This window comes from Mustela nivalis (genome assembly GCF_964662115.1).
Source record: "Mustela nivalis genome assembly, chromosome: 5".
NCBI classification, from domain to species: Eukaryota; Metazoa; Chordata; class Mammalia; order Carnivora; family Mustelidae; genus Mustela; species Mustela nivalis.
In genome coordinates this window covers 40,275,086-40,296,964 of record NC_139024.1, presented here as the reverse complement: position 1 = coordinate 40,296,964, position 21,879 = coordinate 40,275,086, and the positions used below count along the sequence as shown (strand labels likewise).

General features: G+C 41.6%; 2 protein-coding genes across 3 annotated transcripts in view; one reads left to right on the top strand and one right to left on the bottom strand.

The window, feature by feature from the left end:
* The window catches only part of MDN1 (midasin AAA ATPase 1), a 167,406-nt gene extending 162,621 nt beyond the window's left edge, over positions 1-4,785 (bottom strand). For both annotated transcript variants that reach the window (XM_082730557.1, XM_082730558.1), the window contains exon 1: positions 4,468-4,785. In XM_082730557.1, the coding sequence (XP_082586683.1) occupies positions 4,468-4,569 (102 nt within the window). In that variant the 5' untranslated portion in view covers positions 4,570-4,785. The remainder of the gene's footprint in view (positions 1-4,467) is intronic.
* A 15,918-nt stretch (positions 4,786-20,703) lies between these two features.
* CASP8AP2 (caspase 8 associated protein 2) overlaps positions 20,704-21,879 on the top strand; it is a 21,301-nt gene continuing 20,125 nt past the window's right edge. The window contains exon 1 of the mRNA XM_082730559.1: positions 20,704-20,805. The gene's annotated coding sequence lies outside the window, so the exon portion shown is untranslated. The remainder of the gene's footprint in view (positions 20,806-21,879) is intronic.

Genomic DNA, 21,879 nt, shown 5'->3' with positions numbered 1-21,879 from the left:
AATACCAGTTTAAAAAAAATTGTGATAACAGTTGCACATTTCTGTGAACATAGCAAAAACCACTGAACTGTACACTTAAATGGATGAAGTATAAGGTATGTGAATTATATCTCAATAAAGCAGTTTCAAAAAATTATTATTATTATTATTATTATAGCTCACTTGTATTGACTATTTACTTTGTGCCAAGCACTTTGGTAAGCTCCTCACATGCATTATCTAGCTCTTACAACAATCTTATTTATAGCAATAATCATTAACCACTTTTATAAACAGTGCTTACTATAGTCTAGGAGTTTAATTCTCACAGCAACCCATAAAGTGGTAACAACCCCATTTTACAGATAAGGATATTGAAAAATAAAAAAGGGCGTTGGGACATTTGGGTGGCTCACTCGGTTAAGCAACTGCTTTCGGCTCAGGTCATGATCCCAGGATCCTGGGATCGAGGCCCACCCCAGACTCCTTGCTCAGCCAGGAGCCTACTTCTCTCTCTGCCTCTGCCTGCCACTCTGCCTGCTTGTGCTCTCTCTCTCTCCCTCTCTGGCAAATAAATAAATAAAATCTTTTTTTTTTTTTTAACAAATAAAATCTTTTAAAGGAGGGCAGGGGCGGGGTCTAAGGTCACAAAGCTAGTCGCATAACTAGCAATCCATGTCACAGTCTGGCTCCAAAATCCTTGCAACTGTTTAGCAGCTGCTACATGTAATATATCAAGAAACTGAGACTCAGGAGAGTTAAATATCTTGTTCAAGGCCCCAAAAGGAATTAAGAGAATAGATGTGATTTTCAGCCATCCTTCAGTTCCAGTATCTGAAGCACTCTGCTCTTCCTGAACACAGACAGTGATGAAGGAGGTAAGGATGTGTGATACTGTGATTTATAAAGCATTTTTAAAAGATGTATTTATTCGAGAGAAAGAGAGCTTCATGCACATGGGGGTAGGGGTAGAGGGAAAGAATCCTCAAGCAGACTCTCAGGTGAGCACAGAGCTGGGACCAGGTTTGATCTCATGACCCATGAGATCTTGACCTGAGTCAAAACCAAGAGTGAGACACTTAACAGACTGAGTCACCCAGATGGCTCATGATTTACAATAGTACATTTTCCTAAAAACCCTTGGAATTTCCTATGAGGAGAGTGGTAGAGGTGTATTTTGTTATCCTGTTACGCTAAGGAGGTGAATTTTATGGGTTTAGTTTTTTTGTTTGTTTGTTTGTTTTTAAAATAAGTTTTAGGGGCACTTGGGTGGCTCAGTGGGGTAAAGCCTCTTCCTTTCACTCAGGTCATGATCTCGCTGTCCTGACTCTGAGCCCCGGGTCGGGCTCTCTGCTCAGCGGGGAGCCTGCTTCCCTCTCTCTTTGCCTGCCTCTCTGCCTACTTGTGATCTCTGTCTGTCAAATAAATAAATAAAATCTTAAAATAAAATAAGTTTTAGGCCCTACATGGTGCTTGAATGCACTACCCCAAGATCAAGAGCAGTATGCTCTACCAACTGAGCAAGTCAGGTGCCCCATGGAGGTAAATTTTGGAAAGACCCAAGTACGGGGACTGGTTGTCAAGAAAACCAACCAAATTATTACAGTTTTGAAACTTTCAGTCCTACCTCCACCTGCACCTTACGGGTCAGGGGTTGGACGGTGGTTTCCAACACCAACGGCTAATGATTTCACCAATCATACCTATGTAATAAGTTTCCATATAAACCCCAAAAGACTTGGTCAGGAGAGCTTCCAAGTCAGAGAAGATTTAGATACGTGGAGATAAAGTGTCACCTCTAGAGAGGGCATGGAAGCTCTGCACTCCCTCTCACATAGCTTGTCCTATGCATCTCTTTCATCTGGCATTTGCTGATTTATATCCCTTTATAATAATCCATTGATCTAGTAAGTACAATGTTTCTCTGAGTTCTGTGAGCCACTCTAGCAATTTAATCAAACCCAAGGAGGGGGCTGTAGGAACTTGCAATCTGCAGCCAGTTGGTTAGAAGTACAGGTGACAACCTGGACTTTTGACTGGCACCTGAATTGGGGAGGGTGGGGCACAGTATTATGGGACTGAACGCCTAACATGTGGGATCTGATGTTATCTCCAGTCTGAGAATTGCTTGGAGATGTTGGAAAATACACACACAAGAATGGAGTCAGAATTATAGGATGGTGGTGGTAGGAGGGATGAAAAAGAAGGAACAGATTCAATACTAAGTAAATAAAACATGGAAGATGGCTATATGTGAAGGAAAAAGAGTGAAAAGAGTGAGGACACTCCCCTCTCTAAAGTGACTGGATAGAGAAAAGGTGATATCACCAGCTGAGATAAAGAGCATTAAAAAGGGGGGGGGGTGCTGGGGGGCTGAGTTGGTTCAGCACCTGCCTTCAGCTCAGCACGGGTCACACGGGTCATGATCCCAGGCTCCTGGGATCAAACCCTGAATCGGGCTCCCTGCTCAGTGGGAAGCCTGCTTCTCCCTCTCCCACTCCCACAGCTTGTGTTCCCTCTCTTGGTGCATCTCTCTCTGTCATATAAATAAAATCTTTTTTAAAAACTTAAAAAAAAAAAAAACCCACAGGGTGCCTGGGTGGCTCAGTGGGTTAAGCCTCTACCTTCGGCTCAGGTCATGATCCTGGCGTCCTGGGATGGAGCTTCGAATCGGGCTCCCTGCTTGGCGGGGAGCCTGCTTCCCCTCCTCTCTCTCTGCCTGCCTCTCTGCCTACCTGTGATCTATGTCTGTCAAATAAATAAATAAAATCTTTAGAATAAATAAATAAAAATAAAAAATTTTTAAAAAATAATTTTAAACCCCACAATCCTAAAAAAATTCTTACTTCAGATCTTAACTGCAAAGAGAATCGTGTTTCAAAAGTCTCTGCTTTCCAGTAAAAATTGTTTTGTTTCCAAAAATAGGAGAAATGCAGAATGGCAATACAATCAACTCTTCTGAGTGAAAGTCTTGAAATGATTACTGAAAATGGTTCAAGGAACAAACCTGAAAAACATCTCAGGTAGGACAGAATTTGACAGACAATGTGAAGCAAAAAAAAGGGAGAGACAAAGGTGACCTAATCTCCTAATTCAACTGATCTTTCGATTAGCTTCCAGGTCCAATACTATTTCTATACAATCTCAGAATCCACACAAGTGGTTCTCACATGTGTGTCAGATTTTCTAAAACTTTATCAAATAAAGACCACAAACCATTTCCCCACACTACTCCCAATACATAAACACTAATTTTACATCCAATTACACTAGTGTGGAAACATAATCTCCTGTTGCTGGTCCATGATCCCCAGATTCAGAACCTGTGCTCTAAATTCTAAAGCCCACTTACAGAAAAATACCTCTAGCAACATAACTCAGGAGCCTGTCACCAGAAGCTCAGCTCATACAAACTGATGATCTCTTTCCTTAGTTCTACCCATCAAAACTGAGTTCTTTCTACAGCTCACCATTTGTTTAGTGATTCCTTTCACTGGGTCTCAGAAGCCAGAAACCCCAGGGTATCTCCCTCCCCTTTACACTTCCAATTTGTTGTCACCAAACAGAAGTGCCTCTCATGTTAGTTCTCTACTGCTCCTGACCCAAAATACACTCGATGCTTACTAAGGAATGGAATATATATGTACACGATGCATTTATGACTGAATAAATAAATCATAGATGCTGGAGTTAGAAGAAAAAAAACAAATTTTCTACTATCAAGAAACTCAAAGATATTGAGGGGTGGAGAAGCATAAAACAGGAAATTAGCATGCAACGTGAAAAAAATGCATGATAGAGGTCCTCAACTCAGACAGCAGGGAGTCAAGAGAAGGCTCTTAAAAGGCCAAAAACCTATTTCCTAGAAGATTCTAATTCACCTGATAATGGTTAATGTCACACCGTTAGCACTAGCTGTCTTGCTTTGGCCCTTGGTGGTTTTCTGTGTTTATGAACTGTCTCCAAAAATAGATGCTAAATTCCCTGGAGGCAAAGACCGTAACGAATTTCTGTCTGTTGAGAGAACCACGCCGTGTCTCACGCAAAGCAGGAGCGCAATCAATACGTGTCAGCTGGCCAAAACTACGGGATGGGGCAGGAAAGAAAAACAGTCACTCTAACAGGGGTGGCTTAGACTTGGCACACTAGAGGAATATACACGGCAAAAGGGCAAAGATACAATCTCAATTAAAGAAAAACCAACCACATCTCTTTCGGAAAGCCACCTCTCCCTCAGAGTTGCAGGGTCGTCCGCTGGTGGAAAGAACGGAAGGGTCTCTCCGATAAACACAAAAGCTTTCTTCCGATTTCTTCAAACACGCGCGGACGTCTCCGCCCCTGGCCACCAGCCCTGGGAAGGGGACCGGGGTGACAGAACGCCGCTACTCTCTTCCCTTCAAGTAGCGCGTCTAGCTCAGGGCCGCAGGGCACTTGCGAGGGGGGCGGCCGGGATCTGCCTGGCGATTTCCCTCTCCCTCCTTCTTTTACCTGTTTGGCCAAGAACCTGCCCAGTTCGCTGCGGGTCTTCTCGTTCTTGGCAGCGAGTAAGCGAAGCGGCGCGGCCGCCACATCCAGGAAAAGGTGCTCCATGACCGCAGGCCCTCTGTCCCCGACGGCCACCAGCGCTCCCTGCTTAGCGCTCGGAGTCCCCGAGCCGCTGAGATCCCGCACCGGAGGCGCCAGCAACTACGCCCCCAGGGAAAGCACCCCGGCTGCCCCGCAGACACCGGGAGAACTGCAGCACACGTGGGGGAGCACGCGGCGCCCTCCGTCACCAGTCTGCGACCGCGACGGCAGGGCGGCCCCAGCCCCGCCCCCCCAGCAGCGGAAACAGCCGGAGTCCATAGCGCGACAGTTCCGGGAGGGGAGTAGAAGCGGACCGCTGGTGTGATCCGCATCTCTTGCATACAGTGAGGGTAGGTTCGGAGGCAAGGTGTGGTGGACAGCGAGACCGGAGATTCCGCTAGGCCGGGGAAGCGAGGGAGGTCTCAGTCCACCGTGCCTCCCTCCTGTGGAAGTATGACAAGCACGCCTCTTGCAATTTTCATAATATAAATGTCGGAAGTAGGGGCTCAGTTAGGGAATGCTTAATTAAAGTCTGGTATATACGTTATAGAATATTCAGAAGCCGTTAAAAAGAGTGGAATAGAGCTTCACATTTACGTGAAGTTCAGAAACAAGCCAAAATAATGACTAAGTCAGGCTAATGGTTGCCTTATAGAGTATGGACAGCCAGGGGACCTGAGGGAACATCCTATGGTGATGGAAGTTTTTCATGGTCTTCCTCTCGGTGGTGTTACTCTGGTAGATAAATTTTTAAAAAGCAGAAAAACAACTGTACGCAAGATTTGTGCACCTTGTGTAAGTTACGCCTCTAAAAAGTGTTTTAGTGGCGCCTGGGTGGCTCAGTCGTTAAGCTTCGGCCTTCAGCTCAGGTCGTGATCCCAGGGAACTCGGATGGAGCCCAGCATCTGGCTCCCTGCTCAGCGGAAAGTCTGTTTCTCCCTCTCCCACTCCCCCTGCTTGTATTCCCTCTCTCCTGTGTATCTCTCTGTCAAATAATAAATAAAATCTTTTAAAAAATAAAAAGTGTTGTTTTGTTTGGTTGGTTTTTTTTAAAAAAGATTTTATTTATTTATTTGACAGACAGAGATCACAAGTAGGCAGAGAGGCAGGCAGACAGGGAGGGGGACACAGGCTCTCCGCTGAGCAGAGAGACTGTCTTGGGGCTCAAACCCAGGACCCAAGATCATGACCTGAGCCGAAGGCAGAGGCTTTAACCCACTGAGCCACCCAGGCGCCCCAACGTACAGGCTTTTAACATACACATGTTTTCATTGCTCTGAGATACTTCCCATAACAGCGATTGCTGGGTTGTACAGTAACTGCATGGTTTTTTTTTCAAATTAATTATTTATTTATTTTAGAGGATGGGAGGAGTTGAGAGAGAGAATCTCAAGCAGACTTCACCAGAATGGAGCCTGAGGAGGGGCTCAATCGCACAACTCATATGAGATCAAACCAACTGTTTTATGGAGTGGCTGTATCATTTTATATGCCCACCACCAATGTACAAGAGATCTAGTTTTTCCACATCCTTGCCAGCATTTGCTGTTACTACTGTTTTTTTAATTTTAGCCATTTTTTAAAAAGATTTATTTATTTATTTATTTGCAAGAGAGGGTGAGAGACGGGAGGACAGTCAGAGGGAGAGAATCTCAAGCAGACTCCCAGTTGAGTCTGGAGCCCAATATGGGTCTTGACCTCAGGGCCCTGAGATCATAACCTGAGCCAAAACCAAGAGTTGGATGCTCAACCGAATGAGCCATCCGGTTGTCCCTGTTTTAGTCATTTTCATAGGGATTAGTAGTATCTCACCATTGTCTCAATAATTTGCATTTCTTTAATGATTAATGATATCGTCTATCTTTCTTTTATATCCTAGAGGGTCAATTTTTTATACTCATTATGCCATGAATTCATAAGAAATGGATTCCAGCAGCTGAGGCTTCTTTCCTTTGGCTCTCACAAAGTGTGCTTCTCTGGGTGAGCAGGCTGGTGCTCCAGAAGAACCCAATTATCTTTCTCTATGGCTTCCTTATTTTCCTGATTGTTTCCCTTCACTTTTTTTCAGGGCACTATCTGTACTCTTAGAGGGTTCAGTGCATACACTAATTCTCTTGGCAAGAATGTTGCCTTTAATTTGTTTCAACAATGCTAACAACATGCTGGGGAGGGGCAGAGAGAGAGGGAGAGAGAGACCCTCAAGCTGACTCCATACTGAGCAAAGAGCCTGATGCAGGGCTCTATCCTAGGACCCCAAGATCATGGCCTGAGACGAAACCAAAAGTTGGTTGCTTAACTGACTGAGGCACCCAGGCGTCCCTCATCTTCTTTTTTTCCCTTAAAGATTTTATCTTTGTTATTATTATTTTTAAAGATTTTATATATTTATTTGAGACAGAAAAAGGGAGAGAGAGAGTGCATGAGCAGGGGGAGGGGCAGAGGGAGAGGGAGAAGCAGATTCCCCACTGGGCAGGGAGCTCCATGCAAGATTTCATCCCAGGACCCTGGAATCATAACCTGAGCCAAAGGCAGACATTTAATGGACTGAGCCATCCAGGTGCCCAAACATTTTATTTTTAAATAACCTCTACACCCAATATGGGGCTCAAACTTATAGCCCTGAGATCAAGAGTTGCTTGTCCTTCCAACTGAGCCATATAGGCACCCCCTCCAGAACCACTTTCATTGGCCTTATTTAGCTTGCAGGCCTCTAATTATACTATTCCTTTGTTTAGAATGCATCCCCACCCTACTCCCACCCTTTCCCTTGCCTAACTGTTGCATTTTCAGGTCTTGGCTTAAAGGTCACTGTATCTGAGAGACCTTTCCCAGAAGAAGGTATCCCTTGTAGCACTTGATGAAATTGTTTCTTTTGTCTCCCTGCCCACCCCAACTGAGTCAAGGTTCTTGGGGGTGAGAGACTATATATGATTCATGTTCATATTTCTAGTGATAATAGGTAAGTACCTGATGCCAGGGACCTTTCTAGGTGTTTTACATATGCCAACCCACTTCATCTTCACAATAACCTATGAGGTAGGTAGTTTTACCATAGAATCCCATCAAGAAAACTGGCTGGCTCACACAATAGACTCAATAACTATTTGTGAACTAAGGAAGTTCATTATACAACCATGTAGAACATTATTCTCCTAACAAACCATACTGTTTTCTCCTCCCTTGCATTTGTTCCTACTGCACTCTGTGCTTGGAATAGACTTCACTCCTTCCATTTCCACTGTTATTAACATGATCTACTTTTCTTTTATTTTCTTTTTCAAGATTTAATTTTTGTGGGGTACCTGGGTGGCTCAGTCTTTGAGTGTCTGCCTTCTGCTTGGGTCATGATCCCAGGGTCTTGGGATTGAGCCCCCACATCAGGCTCCCTGCTCAGTGGGAAGTGTGCTTCTCCCTCTCGCACTCCCCCTGCTTGTGTTGCCTCTCTCACTCTATGTGTGTGTGTGTGTGTGTCAAATAAATAAGTAAAATCTTTAAAGAAATCTTTGAGGAAAAAAAAAGATTTTATTTATTTATTTGACATAGAGAGAGTTCACATGTAAACAAGCATGCACAAGGAGGGGGAAGGGCAGGGGCAAAAGGAAGAAGCAGGCTCCCCACTGAGCAGGGATCCTGAAGCAGAACTGTTCCACATGCTGCCATTTAGAATTGTCAGTCATCCTTCTTCACTGGGTTTGGGCCTTTCTCTTTATGTTCTTAGCACATAGAGCACACTCAGTAAGTGCTTTCTGAATGATTGAATTAATGCCACTGCCCAAGAACAGCAACTTCTTCCTAGAGTGTATATTTTTCCAATGCTGTGGACACAGTCTTCTAGCCACTTCACACAAATAGATGCTATGAATCCAACTACACTCACCATGTCAATATCCCGTAGGAAAAAAAAATATGTGTGTATCAGGCAGGCACCCCTAAATTCTTTTTAAGCAACCACAGCACCTAGTATATTGCCTAGCCTATAATGTCTTCAATAAGTGTTCATTACAGTGAAGAATAATATTGAACAAATGAGATACTGAAGAAAATAAGAGAATCAACATTTGACGGTGCCACACCAAGAGTTTGGCTCTTCTAAGTTACAAGGAAGAAAAAAGTGCTGAGGTGCAGTGAAAGATGCATGGGGAAGGAAAGGGAGCCCAAGAAGCTGGCAGTGAGTTTCTGGGGCATCCAGGAGCAGTGGCTCCCTGTTCCCCATGCCTCAGAAGGAATGCTAATGACTGACAGTAGTCTTGTCATGGTCTTAAAAGAATCTTAGTTGGACGCCGGGGGTGGCTCGGTTAAGTATTTGTCTTTGGCTGTAGAGCATGATCCCAGGGTCCTGGGATTAAGTCCCACTTCACCGTGGGAAGCAGCAGAGAGCCCGCTTTTCCCTCAGCCTCCTGCTGCTCCTGCTTGTGTCTTGTGTTCTCTCTCTCTCTCTGACAAATAAATGGAATAATAAAAAAAAAAGCATCTGGGTCTATTGCCCATTTTTGTAATGACTGTCAAAGTTCCTTTCTATTGTTTCACTCTTCTGTCCCTCCCTGTCCTTACGGTTTCAGCTGTATCAATCACCTTTATCTCTCTCCTGTGTATTTCATGTTTGAAACTCTCTTACAAAAAGGATCTGAAGGGGCGCCTGGGTGGCTCAGTGGTTAAGCCGCTGCCTTCGGCTCAGGTCATGATCTCAGGGTCCTGGGATCGAGTCCCACATCGGGCTCTCTGCTCAGCAGGGAGCCTGCTTCCTGCTCTCTCTCTGCCTGCCTCTCTGCCTACTTGTGAATTCTCTCTGTCAAATAAATAAAATAAAATATAAAAAAAAAATGTGTAATGCAAGTTACCTCACTTCTTAAAAAAAGGATCTGAATGCATCAGTTGGCAGTTGTTCACTAACTAATAAGAATATAGTCAACCTTTGAACAGCAGGTCTACATACATCTGGATTTTTTAAAAAAAATTAATTATTTTATTTTTTTTTTATTTTTTATTTTTTTTAAGATTTTATTTATTCATTTGAGAGAGAGACAGTGAGAGAGAGAGCATGAGCGAGGAGAAGGTCAGAGGAAGAAGCAGACTCCCGATGGAGCTGGGAGCCCGATGCGGGACTCGATCCCGGGACTCCGGGATCATGACCTGAGCCGAAGGCAGTCGTCCAACCAACTGAGCCACCCAGGCGTCCCCAAAAAATTAATTATTTTAAAAGATTTTATTTTATTTATTATTTTATTTATTTATTTATTTATTTGATGAGAGAGATACAGTGATAGAGGGAACACAAGCAGGGGGAGTGGAAGAGGGAGAAGCAGATTCCCCTCTGAGCAGGGAGCACAATATGGAGCTGGATTCCAGGACCCTGGGATCATGACCTGTGCTAAAGGCAGATGTCCAACGACTGAGCAACCTAGGTGCCCCACTATTTTTTTTTTTTGGATTTTATTTATTTATTTGACAGAGATCACAAGTAGGCTGAGAGGTAGGCAGAGAGAGAGAGAGGGAAGCAGGCTCCCTGCTGAGCAGAGACTCTGATGCGGGACTCGATCCCAGGACCCTGAGATCATGACCCGAACCAAAGGCAGCGGCTTAACCCAACTTTTTTTTTTTTTTTTTAATAAATATAGTATAATACTATAAATGCATTTTCTTTTTCTTAGGAATTTTTATGATTTTCTCAATAACATTTCCTTTACTCTAGCTTACTTTATTTTAAGAATATAGTATAATACATATAACATTACAAAATGTGTTAATTGACTGTTTTTATTATTGCTTAAGCTTCTGGTTAATAGAAAGCTATTAGTAGTTAGGTTTGGGGGAAGTCAAAAGTTATTGTCAAATGCATTGCTAGTCAGGTATTTCTTATAGACTCTTTAAGGAAAAGAAATAAAAAATACCTTTATTTTCTAAAGATTTTATTTATTTGAGAATGAACACAACCATGGGGAAGCAGGCTCCCCATGAGCAGGGAGCCTGATGTGGGGCTCCATCCCAGGACCCTGGGATCATGACCTGAGCCAAAGGCAGACATTAACCAACTGAGCCACCCAAGCACCCCAAGAAATACATATTTTTAAAAGATCATGAGGTCATGTTGGCATTTCCAATTCAGATAAAACAGTATAAGATTTCCCCCTAAATTTTTTTTTATCATTCTCCTTCCCCCTTAATTTTTTTGATTTTATGTTTGGATCTCTTTTCTCTTTCACTAAATATCTTGATTCCTAAAAATATTACATATTGTCTTACAATATACATTAAATGGTTTCAAAATTACAATATTAAGACTAACATTAAAACTGGTACATACATTATAAGATTTCTCTGCAGTTCTTTTTGTGCTTGGAATATATCTTACTAATGGTGTGTAGTCAGAACACTGTGATTAAATGTCACTTGAGATAATCATTTAGTTTGCTTATGTTTTTCTTGTTTACATAGTTTCATTTATTTCAATTTATTTTTCATTTTAGAATTTTTCCTTCTGATTTGATTCAATCTTTGAATATATGAAACACTTCCATGAAGCAAAAGCAAAAGTTATAAAAAGGCAACTTTGTACTTTAAATAGGTGAAATATATGGTATGTGGATTATATGTCAAAAAGCTTTTATAAAAAAATAAAGCAGTTGTTAAAAAAGGAAGAAAAGCTATGTATATTTGCATATAAAAATACTTAAATGGACATTTAAAAAAAGGCATACTCAAAGGAGTTTCCCTTTCCTCTCTATCCGTTCCAGCCAGTCTTCTTCCCTAGTAAGTTACCCTTTTATTAGGTTTTAATTTACCCTTCAAGTGTTTCTTATGCAAAAACAAGCAAATATATACATATATATATATGTATATACATATATATATATATATAATTTTCCTCATTTTCTTTCTTACACGAAAGCCAGCATATCATACTGTACTTTTTCCTTTCTTAACACTATAATCTTATAGATTACCCCCATGGAAGTACATATAGACATCTTCAGGAATTGCTTATTTTCTGTTGCTGTTGTTGTTTTTCAAGTAAGCTCTATCCTTGCTGGAGAGGAGAAGGGTATGGGGGATGAGGTAGCTGTTTGATGGACACTAGAGAGGTTATGTGTTGTGGTGGGTGCTGTGTATTGTTTAAAACTGATGAATCTCAGGGGTGCCTGGGTGGCTAAGCCTGCTTCCTCCTCTCTCTCTGCCTGCTTCTCTGCCTACTTGTGATCTCCATCTGTCAAATAAGTAAATAAAAAAAAATCTTCAAAAAAATTTTAAAAAGGCTGATGAATCACAGACTTGTAGCCCTGAAGCAAAAATACATTATATGTTAATAATAAAAACAAATAAAAATAAATACGAAAAAAAAGTAGCCTCTATCCCCAACAGTGAGCTTGAATTCACTACCCAAGATCCAGAGTTGCATGCTCTACCAACTGAGCCATTCAGGCTCCCCTAGAAATTGCTTTTTTTCTTTTTTAAAGCAACATTTGCAATTGTGACTTCAGATTTTATAAAACATGTAACTGTGTTATATTTCCTTTCCTTTAAAGAAAATAATGATTCCTTCATGTGACTTCTAGAAGCATCCCAAATTCCCAAGTTGGCACTGATTGATGTCTTTCCAAGCAAATATATATTTTTTTAAAGATTTTTTTTTAATTTATTTGACAGACAGAGAGATCACAAGTAGGCAGAGAGGCAGAAAGAGGGAGAGGGGGATGCAGGCTCCCCGCTGAGCAGAGAGCCCGATGCGGGACTCGATCCCAGGACCCTGAGATCATGACCTGAGCCAAAGGCAGTGGCTTAACCCACTGAGCCACCCAGGTGCCCCTCCAAGCAAATATTTTTAAACCAATCACTACTTTCTATTCAGTGTAAAGTTTTTACTAAGTACCAGTAAAATGAGAGGCTTTGTAAGGACTTCAGTAATAGGGCCATTCTTGTCTGGAAGAAAAGTTTTGGGGAAGACTTCAGTTATTTTTGAGATATATATTTTATGTTCTCAACAAATATTTTTTATTTATTTGACAGACAGAGAGAGATTACAAGTAGGCAGGCTGAGAGAGGGAGGGAGCAGGCTCCCTGCTGAGCAGAAAGCCTGATGCGGGGCTTGATCCCAGGACCCTGAGATCATGACCTGAGCTGAAGGCAGAGGCTTAACCCACTGAGCCACCCAGGCGCCCCATTTTTTGATGAGTGTCATCATTACGCACCCATGCTGAAAGCCCATCTTCAATCCATTGCCAAGTTTTGTGATTTTATCTCCTAAATATCTTAAATCTATCCTCTCTGTTACCTACCACTTCTTCCAGATCTCATTTTCTCTGGCTTGGATCATTGTTAGAGCATCTCAAAATTCTCCTTCTCAAGGTCAGAGGGCTTTAATAATGCAAATCAGATCACGACCACACCAAGAGTAAAATCCTTCAGTGGTTTCCCCAATGCCTCATCATTTAAAGGTAAATTCCAAGTATCCAAGGTCTTTTAAGTTCTGACCCCTGCTTTCCCCACCAGCCTCATCTCACATTTCACGCTCCCGCAACAAAACACCTGGTAGTTGCACACCCTCTACTCTTTCTGAGTCTCCACTGCCTGGAATGCTTGACTAACTTCTCAGAAACAAAGTTGGTTGGGGTAGAATCCAGGAAACCAGTGTTCCTCCAGAACATACTTTCTCAAATGGGGATCTTTCCAAAAATTTTTAAAAATATGTAAGAAGTTCATATTGGCAGTTACAAGTTATTAAAATGCACAAACAGGAGGAAAAGGCTAGCGACAGGATGAAGATCCCCAGATCAGGTAGCAGAGGAAGTCATCTCTGTTCTACTTCCCCACCAATAATGGCGTAGACCCCGCCTCTGGAGGCTAGACCCTACAAGCATCTCTAGTATCTTCAACTGCTATAAGACAATTCGGGTATTCTACCCTCTAAAAAGCTCTCCTGTTCCTCCTACCCTACTTGCATTGGTGTCCTCTCTTCGAAATTCCCAATGCCCAAGGATAAATTGTTTTCCTATCAAGCGGGAAAGTGTCCGGGGGCAAGGAACAGAGCTTATTTATCATTATGGAGCCAGAGTCCAGCACTACGTCTAGCACGCGGTTGACATTCAATAGAATTTATAGAATAAAGGACTAAATAAATGACAGAGCCTTCTTAGAGCTTACTTTCCCTTTCATTAAAGAGCTTCTCCCAGACTCCGCCCCAACCTTCTTTGAAGCTCCGCCCCTTCCTGGAGTGAAGCTCCACCCACCCGCCCCGGCCGGCCTAGGCTCCGCCCCTTTCTCTTAAAGTCCGCACAAGCCTACGCGAGTTTGGCGCCAACCGTGTTTTTTTTTTTCCGCCCTCCCAAAGGCGGGAACTAGTTATGTGCGCCGGGACGTACTTTACGTCTGGTCTGATTGGCCATGGATGCTCAGTCCCGCCTTCGCGTCCTGAGTGCGTTCTGGCATTGGTGGAGATGCCTGGGAGACCTCGGTGTCCAGAAGGGATCCCCGGCTCTCTTGGGCTAGGCAGGGCGGGTAAGTTGATTTGGGGGTCTGGTCCGCTCGGGGCTGTTGGGGAAGAGACTGAATGGCGTGGTAGTGCCCCGAGCGGAAGCCGGAGGTTTCTGGGGAGCCAGGGAGTCCAAGGGAGCCGCGGAGTCGGGGGAGGGGGGCGCGCCTGGTGTCCGGGGCCCGCAGGTAGCTGCGTTCCCGCCGCCCTCGGGTGCAGTTTCTGGTCTCTCATTCGTGTCGCTCTTTGGTTCTTCGAGAGTATCTAGGGGTGTTTGGGGCGAGCGCACGTAGGAACTGCCCTTTCGACTGCTCCTCCCGCCCCTCCCCCCCAACCCAATCTTGTCGTGGAATGTACTCCTTACAGCTTTCTCATGCGATTCTGGAGGAATGTGGCTTTCCTTAATGTCAGGTCATCACTGATGTTGGTTGTTTCCGAGACCGTAATACCCGGAGAAGTTATCTTGATCTCCACGAAGCCCAAAACAGCGCCTGACACATAGTTGGCCCCAACTCAGATGTTACTGTAGAAATAGCAGAAGCGCAGGGTTTGTGCTTGAGGGATCAAGTTGACGTTGACTCTGATTCGGTCCTAGTCCTTCCCGGATTCTTCCCTGGTCTTTTGCATCCTCCACACCTACAGCTCCAAACCTTTCCCCTTCCTCAGTGCCCCTCCCCCATCTTGCTCAGTGCTGCTTTGACTGGAGTGGGACTGAGACCAGGGCAAGAATTCCCCAACCCCCACCCCAATGATCTTCTAGCGTTTCTTCCCATTTCACAAGAGGTGGCCCACTTTCAAGAAAAAAAATATACTTTTATCTCTGGCGAATATTCCTGATTTTGTCATTTGGCTTTAATGAAGGAGCTGGAATCTAATCCCAGATATGCCACTTATCAGCTGTTTGACCTTGGAACAAATTTCTTAATCATTTGTTATTTGTTTCCTCATCTATAAAACGGGAAAAAGAATAGTATGTACTTTATGGGACTTTGAGAAGATTGAAATCAATGTATTTGGAACATTTAAGGTCCAGGCATATAGTGTTCAGTTTATATAGCGTTTGTTATTGTTTTCCCTTTACATTTTCTTCAGGAATCTTGCTGTATTACATTTAGCCTTTCCCATGAACCTTAAAATACACTCTCCTCCCCTTGCTTTTTCCTGTTTTTCTCTACAGGTGCTTATTTCAGTCTTTCATTTTTTTTTCTTTTTTAAAGGAAATTGCCTTTAGACTGTCTTTTTACAACATTGTCCTGTCACAAAAGACAAGGTAATCCTTCTCTCATCTGCTTCATCTTCACATCTGAATCCATTAGGATTGTTCGTAAAATGTTTATGAGTAACCTTGCAGCAATTTTCTTTCATCATCATGGTTCTCAACATGTAAAATTTTGCCTCTCCACTTTGCATAGGTACAACACTTCCTCTGTCAGTAGTACCTTGCATTATATATTGAGATCCTCATTTGGGGGAAGGTGAGAGCACATGTGAATAAATCCCTCTTTCCGAGGGATTCTAGTACGTAATCCTTCCTCTTCCTCCTCCCTCTTCCTGGAGAATCACTGGCCTTTGTGATTTCAAGAGAGTAATCTGACCTTTACCAATTACATTTTGTCTTTTGTGCTGCATACTTTAGTTTTCAGTTATCTCTTTAGACATCTTTACCTGCATGTCCTACAGATAATTCATCCTACTTTCTTTGGTTCTCTATTTCAGTTAAAGGTGTGACTACCTTGTTATCAAAGCTAGGAAATTCAGAGTTGTCATGAATAGATTAGGAATATCAGTAATTCAACAGATACTTTTTTTATTACCTACTGACTTGCAAGGCCCTGTGCTGAGAGCTGGGTATACACTGATGAACAGACAGAGCCAGTCCTGGTCTTCATGGAGCTTACAGTCCAGTGGGTGAGATGGACATTTCTTTAGGAATTTCCACAAAAATGTAATCTTAAATTGAGAAGAGGCCATATATAGAAAGGACACTGATATATTTTGCTTAGAGCTTTCTTTCAATAATGGAATCTCTGCTGTAGATGAAGCTGTCACTCCTTTCTTTTCTTTCTTTCTTTCTTTTTCTTTTTTTCTTTTTAGTTTGTTTGACAGAGAGAGAGAGATCACAAGTAGGCAGAGAGGCAGGGGGAAGCAGGGCAGAGAGCCCTATGTTGGACTCCATCCCAGGACCCTGAGATCATGACCTGAGCCAAAGGCAGTGGCTTATCCCTCTGAGCCACCCAGGTGCCCCTCCTTTCTTTTTCTTTTTCTTTTTCTTTTTTTTTTTAAAGATATTATTTATTAAAAAAAAAAAAGATTTTATTTATTTATTTGACAGAGCGATCACAAGTAGGCAGAAGACAGGCGGGGGGGGGGGGGAGCAGGCTCCCCGCTGAGCAGAATGCGGGAAGTAGGGCTTAATCCCAGGACCCCCGAGATCATGACCTGAGCGAGAGGCTTAAACCACTGAGCCACCCAGGCACCCCCGATGCCCCTCCTTTCTTATTCCTAATGTTTGTACCTACTTTCTCTTAACCAGTTTGGCCCAGGATATGCCTATTTAATTTGTCTTTTGAAGAACTAACATAAATATAAATGTATTTATTCATCTCTATTTTATTTTTTTAAAAGATTGTATTTATTTATTTGAGAGAGAAAGAGCATGAGAGGGAGAAGGTCAGAGGGAGAAGCAGACTCCCCGCAGAGCTGGGAGCCCAATGTGGGACTTGATCCCAGGACTCTGGGATCATGACCTGAGCAGCTGGCAGTGGCTTAACCAACTGAGCCACCCAGACGCCCCTATTTATTCATCTTTATAGTGCTTGTTGCTTTTTATTAATTTCTATCCTTTATGTGTTTCTTTGTTTTTGTTTGTTTTTGTTTTTGTTTTTTTAAATTATTTGACAGACAGATCACAAGTAGGCAGAGAGGTGGGCAGAGAGAGAGGAAGGGAAGCAGGCTCCCTGCTGAGCAAAGAGCCTGACACAGGGCTCGATTCCAGGACCCTTAACCCACTGAACCACCCAGGCGCCCCTCTTTGGTTTATTTTTAAACATTTTTAAACATTTTTTTTTTTACACATTTATTGGACCTTTTTCTAACTTCTCGAGTTGGATGATGAACCCATTAATACTTTGTCTTCTTTTCCTCTAAAAGTATTATTTTGATTGTATTCCACAAACTTTGCTTTATGGTGTATTCATTGTGATTCAGTTCTATGTTTCCCCATTTCTATTAATATTTGTTCTTTGATCTTTCTTTGCAAATTTCCAAAGGAGCTGGGAAATTTAAGAGTGTATTAACTTCGAATTTTATTTATTTATTTATTTTTAAAAAGTGGGCTCCCTGCGCACCATGGGACTTGAACTCAAGACCCTGAAATTAATAATCATGTACTGTACAGACTGAGCCAGATACACACCCCTGAATTTTGTTGTTGTTGTTGTTGTTTTTTTTTTAAAGATTTTATTTATTTATTTGACAGACAAAGATCACAAGTAGGCAGAGAGGCAGGCAGAGAGAGAGGAGGAAGCAGGCTCCCTGCTGAGCAGAGAGCCCGATGTGGGACTCAATCCCAGGACCCTGGGATCATGACCTGAGCCAAAGGCTGAGGCTTTAACCCACTGGGCCACCCAGGCACCCCAATTTTGTTGGTTTTGATAAAAGCTCGTTCTCTGATACTTGTTGATACAAGTTCTGATATAATTTCTCACACAAGTTCTTTGATACTTGTTAAAAATTACTGTCATGACAGTCAATTCTTATAGATGTACCTGAACATAATATAAGTTCTCTGAATTATTGCATGCAGAGATAGAAAATCAGGTCAGATCTGTCAGTTTTGTATTCAGACTTGTATCATTAATTAACTGTTTCATCAGCAGAGAAAAGTGTGTTAAAATCTCTGTTATGACTCTTATCTGTATCAGGTAGGATTTAATCAGGAGACAAAGACCATACAGTAATTTGAAGAGAAAATACTTAAAGAATTATTATTATTGGGGCGTCTGGGTGGCTCAGTTGGTTGGACGACTGCCTTCGGCTCAGGTCATGATCCTGGAGTCCCGGGATCGAGTCCCACATCAGGCTCCCAGCTCCATGGGAAGTCTGCTTCTCCCTCTGACCTTCTCCTCACTCATGTTCTCTCTCACTGTCTCTCTTTCAAATAAATAAATAAAATCTTAAAAAAAAAAAAAAGAATTATTATTATTTTATTTAGTTAGTTTTTAAAAGTAGGCACCATGCCCAGTGTGGGGCTTGACCTCATGTTCCTGAGAGCAAGAGTCACATTTTCTACTACTGATGATACCAGCCCCGTGCCTCTAGAAAAAGAATTATTAACAGTTAGAATAACTGGGAATTGGTTAGTAAGAGTTAAAGATAACTCTAGGGACTCCTGGGTGGCTCAGTGGGTTAAAGTCTCTGTTTTCGGCTCAGGCCGTGATCCCAGGGTCCTGGGATTGAGTCCCGCATCTGGGCTCTCTGCTCAGCAGGGACCCTGCTTCCTCCTCTCTCTTTGCCTGTCTCTCTGCCTGCTTGTGATCTTTGTCTGTCAAATGAATAAATAAAATCTTAAAAAAAAAAAAAAGAGTTAAAGATAACTCTAAAGAAGGTAGGAATAGAAGAAGATAGAGGGAGTGGCCAGTACCTGTAGGGTTGAAATAGATCATCCAAGGAGGGGCTGTCTTCGCCCTCCTTGGAAGGTGCATGGCTGGGGACAAGTGAAGGGCAGAGAAGTTGCTAAGTGCCCTGCTGGTGACACTGCTTTGAATCTGGTAGAAGAGATGCATAAGGAAGCTCCTGGGTGCTGCTGGCTGTCAAGTGCTGTGGGATCCAAGAGTTGGAGAAACTGTGCTCTCCAGGAGACTAGCAGGAGTAAGCTGGGTCCTACAGGAGTCTTTTTTAATAGAAACCTCACTTATGGGAGGCAAGTATATAGAGAGATGGTGCCCTGCAGGAGCCTGGTGCTGGAGAGACTGTCTGCTGCAGGAACTAGATGCTAGAGAAAGATGTTCTGCAGGAGCCTGAGTAGCCAGGCACACTGAAACTAGGAAGTGTCTTTCCTAGGACACTGTCCTTTCCAGTGTCTCTCCAGTGCTCTACTGATAAGGTTTAACACCGAGCCAGTTACAAAGGAGAAATATTTCCAAGGTCATTCTTCATTATCACAGAAGGGTGGATCTGAAATTGAGAGACATGATTAATGGCCACAGTTCCTTTAACTTCTTATGTGTACATGGTGAGAAATCACATATATAATTTGACTCTTTCATATTCTTGTGTATATTATTCTCAAAAATAATTTTTAAGAACTCTAAATGTAACATATGGCATGACTAAGAAATGAGCTGTCACTTTGTATTAAATTTGTAAGTAATTAAAAACATACTTTTAGTGGTCAGGAACCTATAGAGATAAAGGTGTGGACAATGTTTCCGTAAGCAACTGTAGAAAAATTTAAGACCAGTGACGGATAAAAAGATCCAGGTTTTTTTTCAGTTCTATTGATTTCCTACTTTTAACTTAATAGGCAAAGTAGTCTTTTTTTTTTAAGATGTTATTTATTTGACAGGCAAAGATGACAAGTAGGCAGAGAGGCAGGCAGAGAGAGAGGAGGAAGGAGGCTCCCCGCTGAGCAGAGAGCTGGATGTGGGGCTCGATCCCAGGACCCTGGGACCATGACCTGAGCCGAAGGCAGAGGCTTTGACCCAATGAGACCCCCAGGTGCCCCGATATTACTTTAAAACAAAAAAAGAGGGTGCCTGCATGACCTGAGCCGAAGGCAGAGGCTTTAACCCACTGAGCCACCCAGGCGCCTCTCCTAATAATATTACTTAAAAAAAATAAGGAAACTGGCATAATTGGATTTGGTAGGAAATGTAACCTGGCTGTTAAGAGTATATCTTGGTGGGAGCGGAAGTGCACAGCTCTAGGTATCCTTAATAACCCTCAGTAGCCACAGTTCATTGACCATAGGCGCCATTCATCACATTTTACTGGCAGATTGGACTGTCAGATAAGTCACATTTTTTGGTTTGTTTTGGATTCTTTTGTTGCTTCCACTCTTGCCACTACAAACAGCACTGCACTGACTATTCGTTTATGTACATCTTTACCATGTGCTTGTATATCTGTAGAACACATTACTAGATACGACTTGTTGGGTCAAAGATGATTTGCATTTAAAAATTTGGTAGCTGTTGTCAGATTGCCTCCGTACAGCTTGCACCAGTGTACACTTGGGTGACGTATGAGAATACCTCTTTTCTCACATCTTTACCAGGCCTCGTATATTATCAAATTTCTTTGTTGTTCCTGTCTTACTCTCTTACTGGTGAAAACATGTAAGTGTGAAGTTCCCAAGACCAACCCCAGGTTGGATGTTTTGCTAAAAAGACTCCTAGAACTCAGCATGTAATTGTACTTATTTAGTATGATAGTTGGCTTACTTTTGTATAAAAGTTCATTTGTGTTTTGTTCTATTTTATAAAATCAGCATCATTTACTTTGTGACATGGCTTAACTATAATAAGCAAGTTTAAGGTTTTGGAAAATGTTAGGCACTTTTTAAAAAGTGTGATAGGGAGTGAATTTATTCATTGTGTCCAAATTTAGAAGTTGCTTTTTAACTTGAAGCTAGGTTCACTCTCTGACTTGTGAGGTTGATTTTAAGTGGAAAATCTTTATATTTAATACTTTAGATGGCGACTGTCAAAAGGAAATAGGATCATGGCAGCAGATGATGACAACGGTGATGGAACAAGTTTATATGATGTATTTTCTGGTAAGAGCTCATTTTAACTGTTCTTCTAAATTTATTTAAGTATAAAATAATATATGTTCACTGATACCACTCATCAACTTTTTCTTCTCACACACAAATGAATTAATACAGTAAAGTGCCTGGCAAATAGGAAATACTTAGTAAATGCGAACTTTCTTATTGTATGCTTTTGGGTCTCTTAAATTTAATGAAATTAACAACTTTGCCAGTATAAGTGGTAATGATATTTATTGCCATATCCAAAGAAATACAAAATAGGTATTTGTTATGTGTAAGTTGCATATATTATTTATATACTTCACTGTACATTTCATAAGAGAAAGTTAGGTTTTCTAGTATAACAACAGCATAATTATCAATTTCAATAAATTTAACATTGATACAATAATTTTATTCAATCTCCTATTTTTATTTGTCAGTTAACCCTTGAATTTTCTTTATTATTATGATTGGAATTTAATCATCATTTTAATTCTTTATTTTAGTTTTTCTCATTAGTTTTTTTCTTTCTGATTTTCGTGACTTCTTTCAAATGTTGAATATATTTTGAATATATATGTTGAAAATATATTCCACATATATTTAAAAATTCCATTCCAATTTATATATTAGCTTTATGGACTACACCTCCTTGCATTATTTTTTAGTGGTTGCTCAAGGGATTGCAGTATACTTATTTAACACTTTGTGTTCTACTTTTTAGTATTGTACCTTTTCACCTAAGATGTAGAATCTTGTATGTATAGTTGTCTTTAACCTCCATTCGTCCTTTTATGTTAAAGATGTCATAAATCTCATGATACAAAGCTGTAATTTTTGCTCTAAACCATTCTATGTATCCTTAAAAAAAATTAAGTTAATCAAATTAAGAAAAATTAGTCTTTTCTATTTACTCAATTATTTATCATTTTTAGTCCTTCTAGTACTCTTTAGTATTTTTATAGAATAATTGTTTTGTCCCCATCTCTCTTCTGGGACTCCAGATATATAGTATGTGAGAACTTTTGACATTATCCTATAGGTTACTAAGACTTTTGTTGTTTTTTGTTTATTTGTTTGATTTTGTTTTAAATCTTTTTCTCTCTATTTTTCA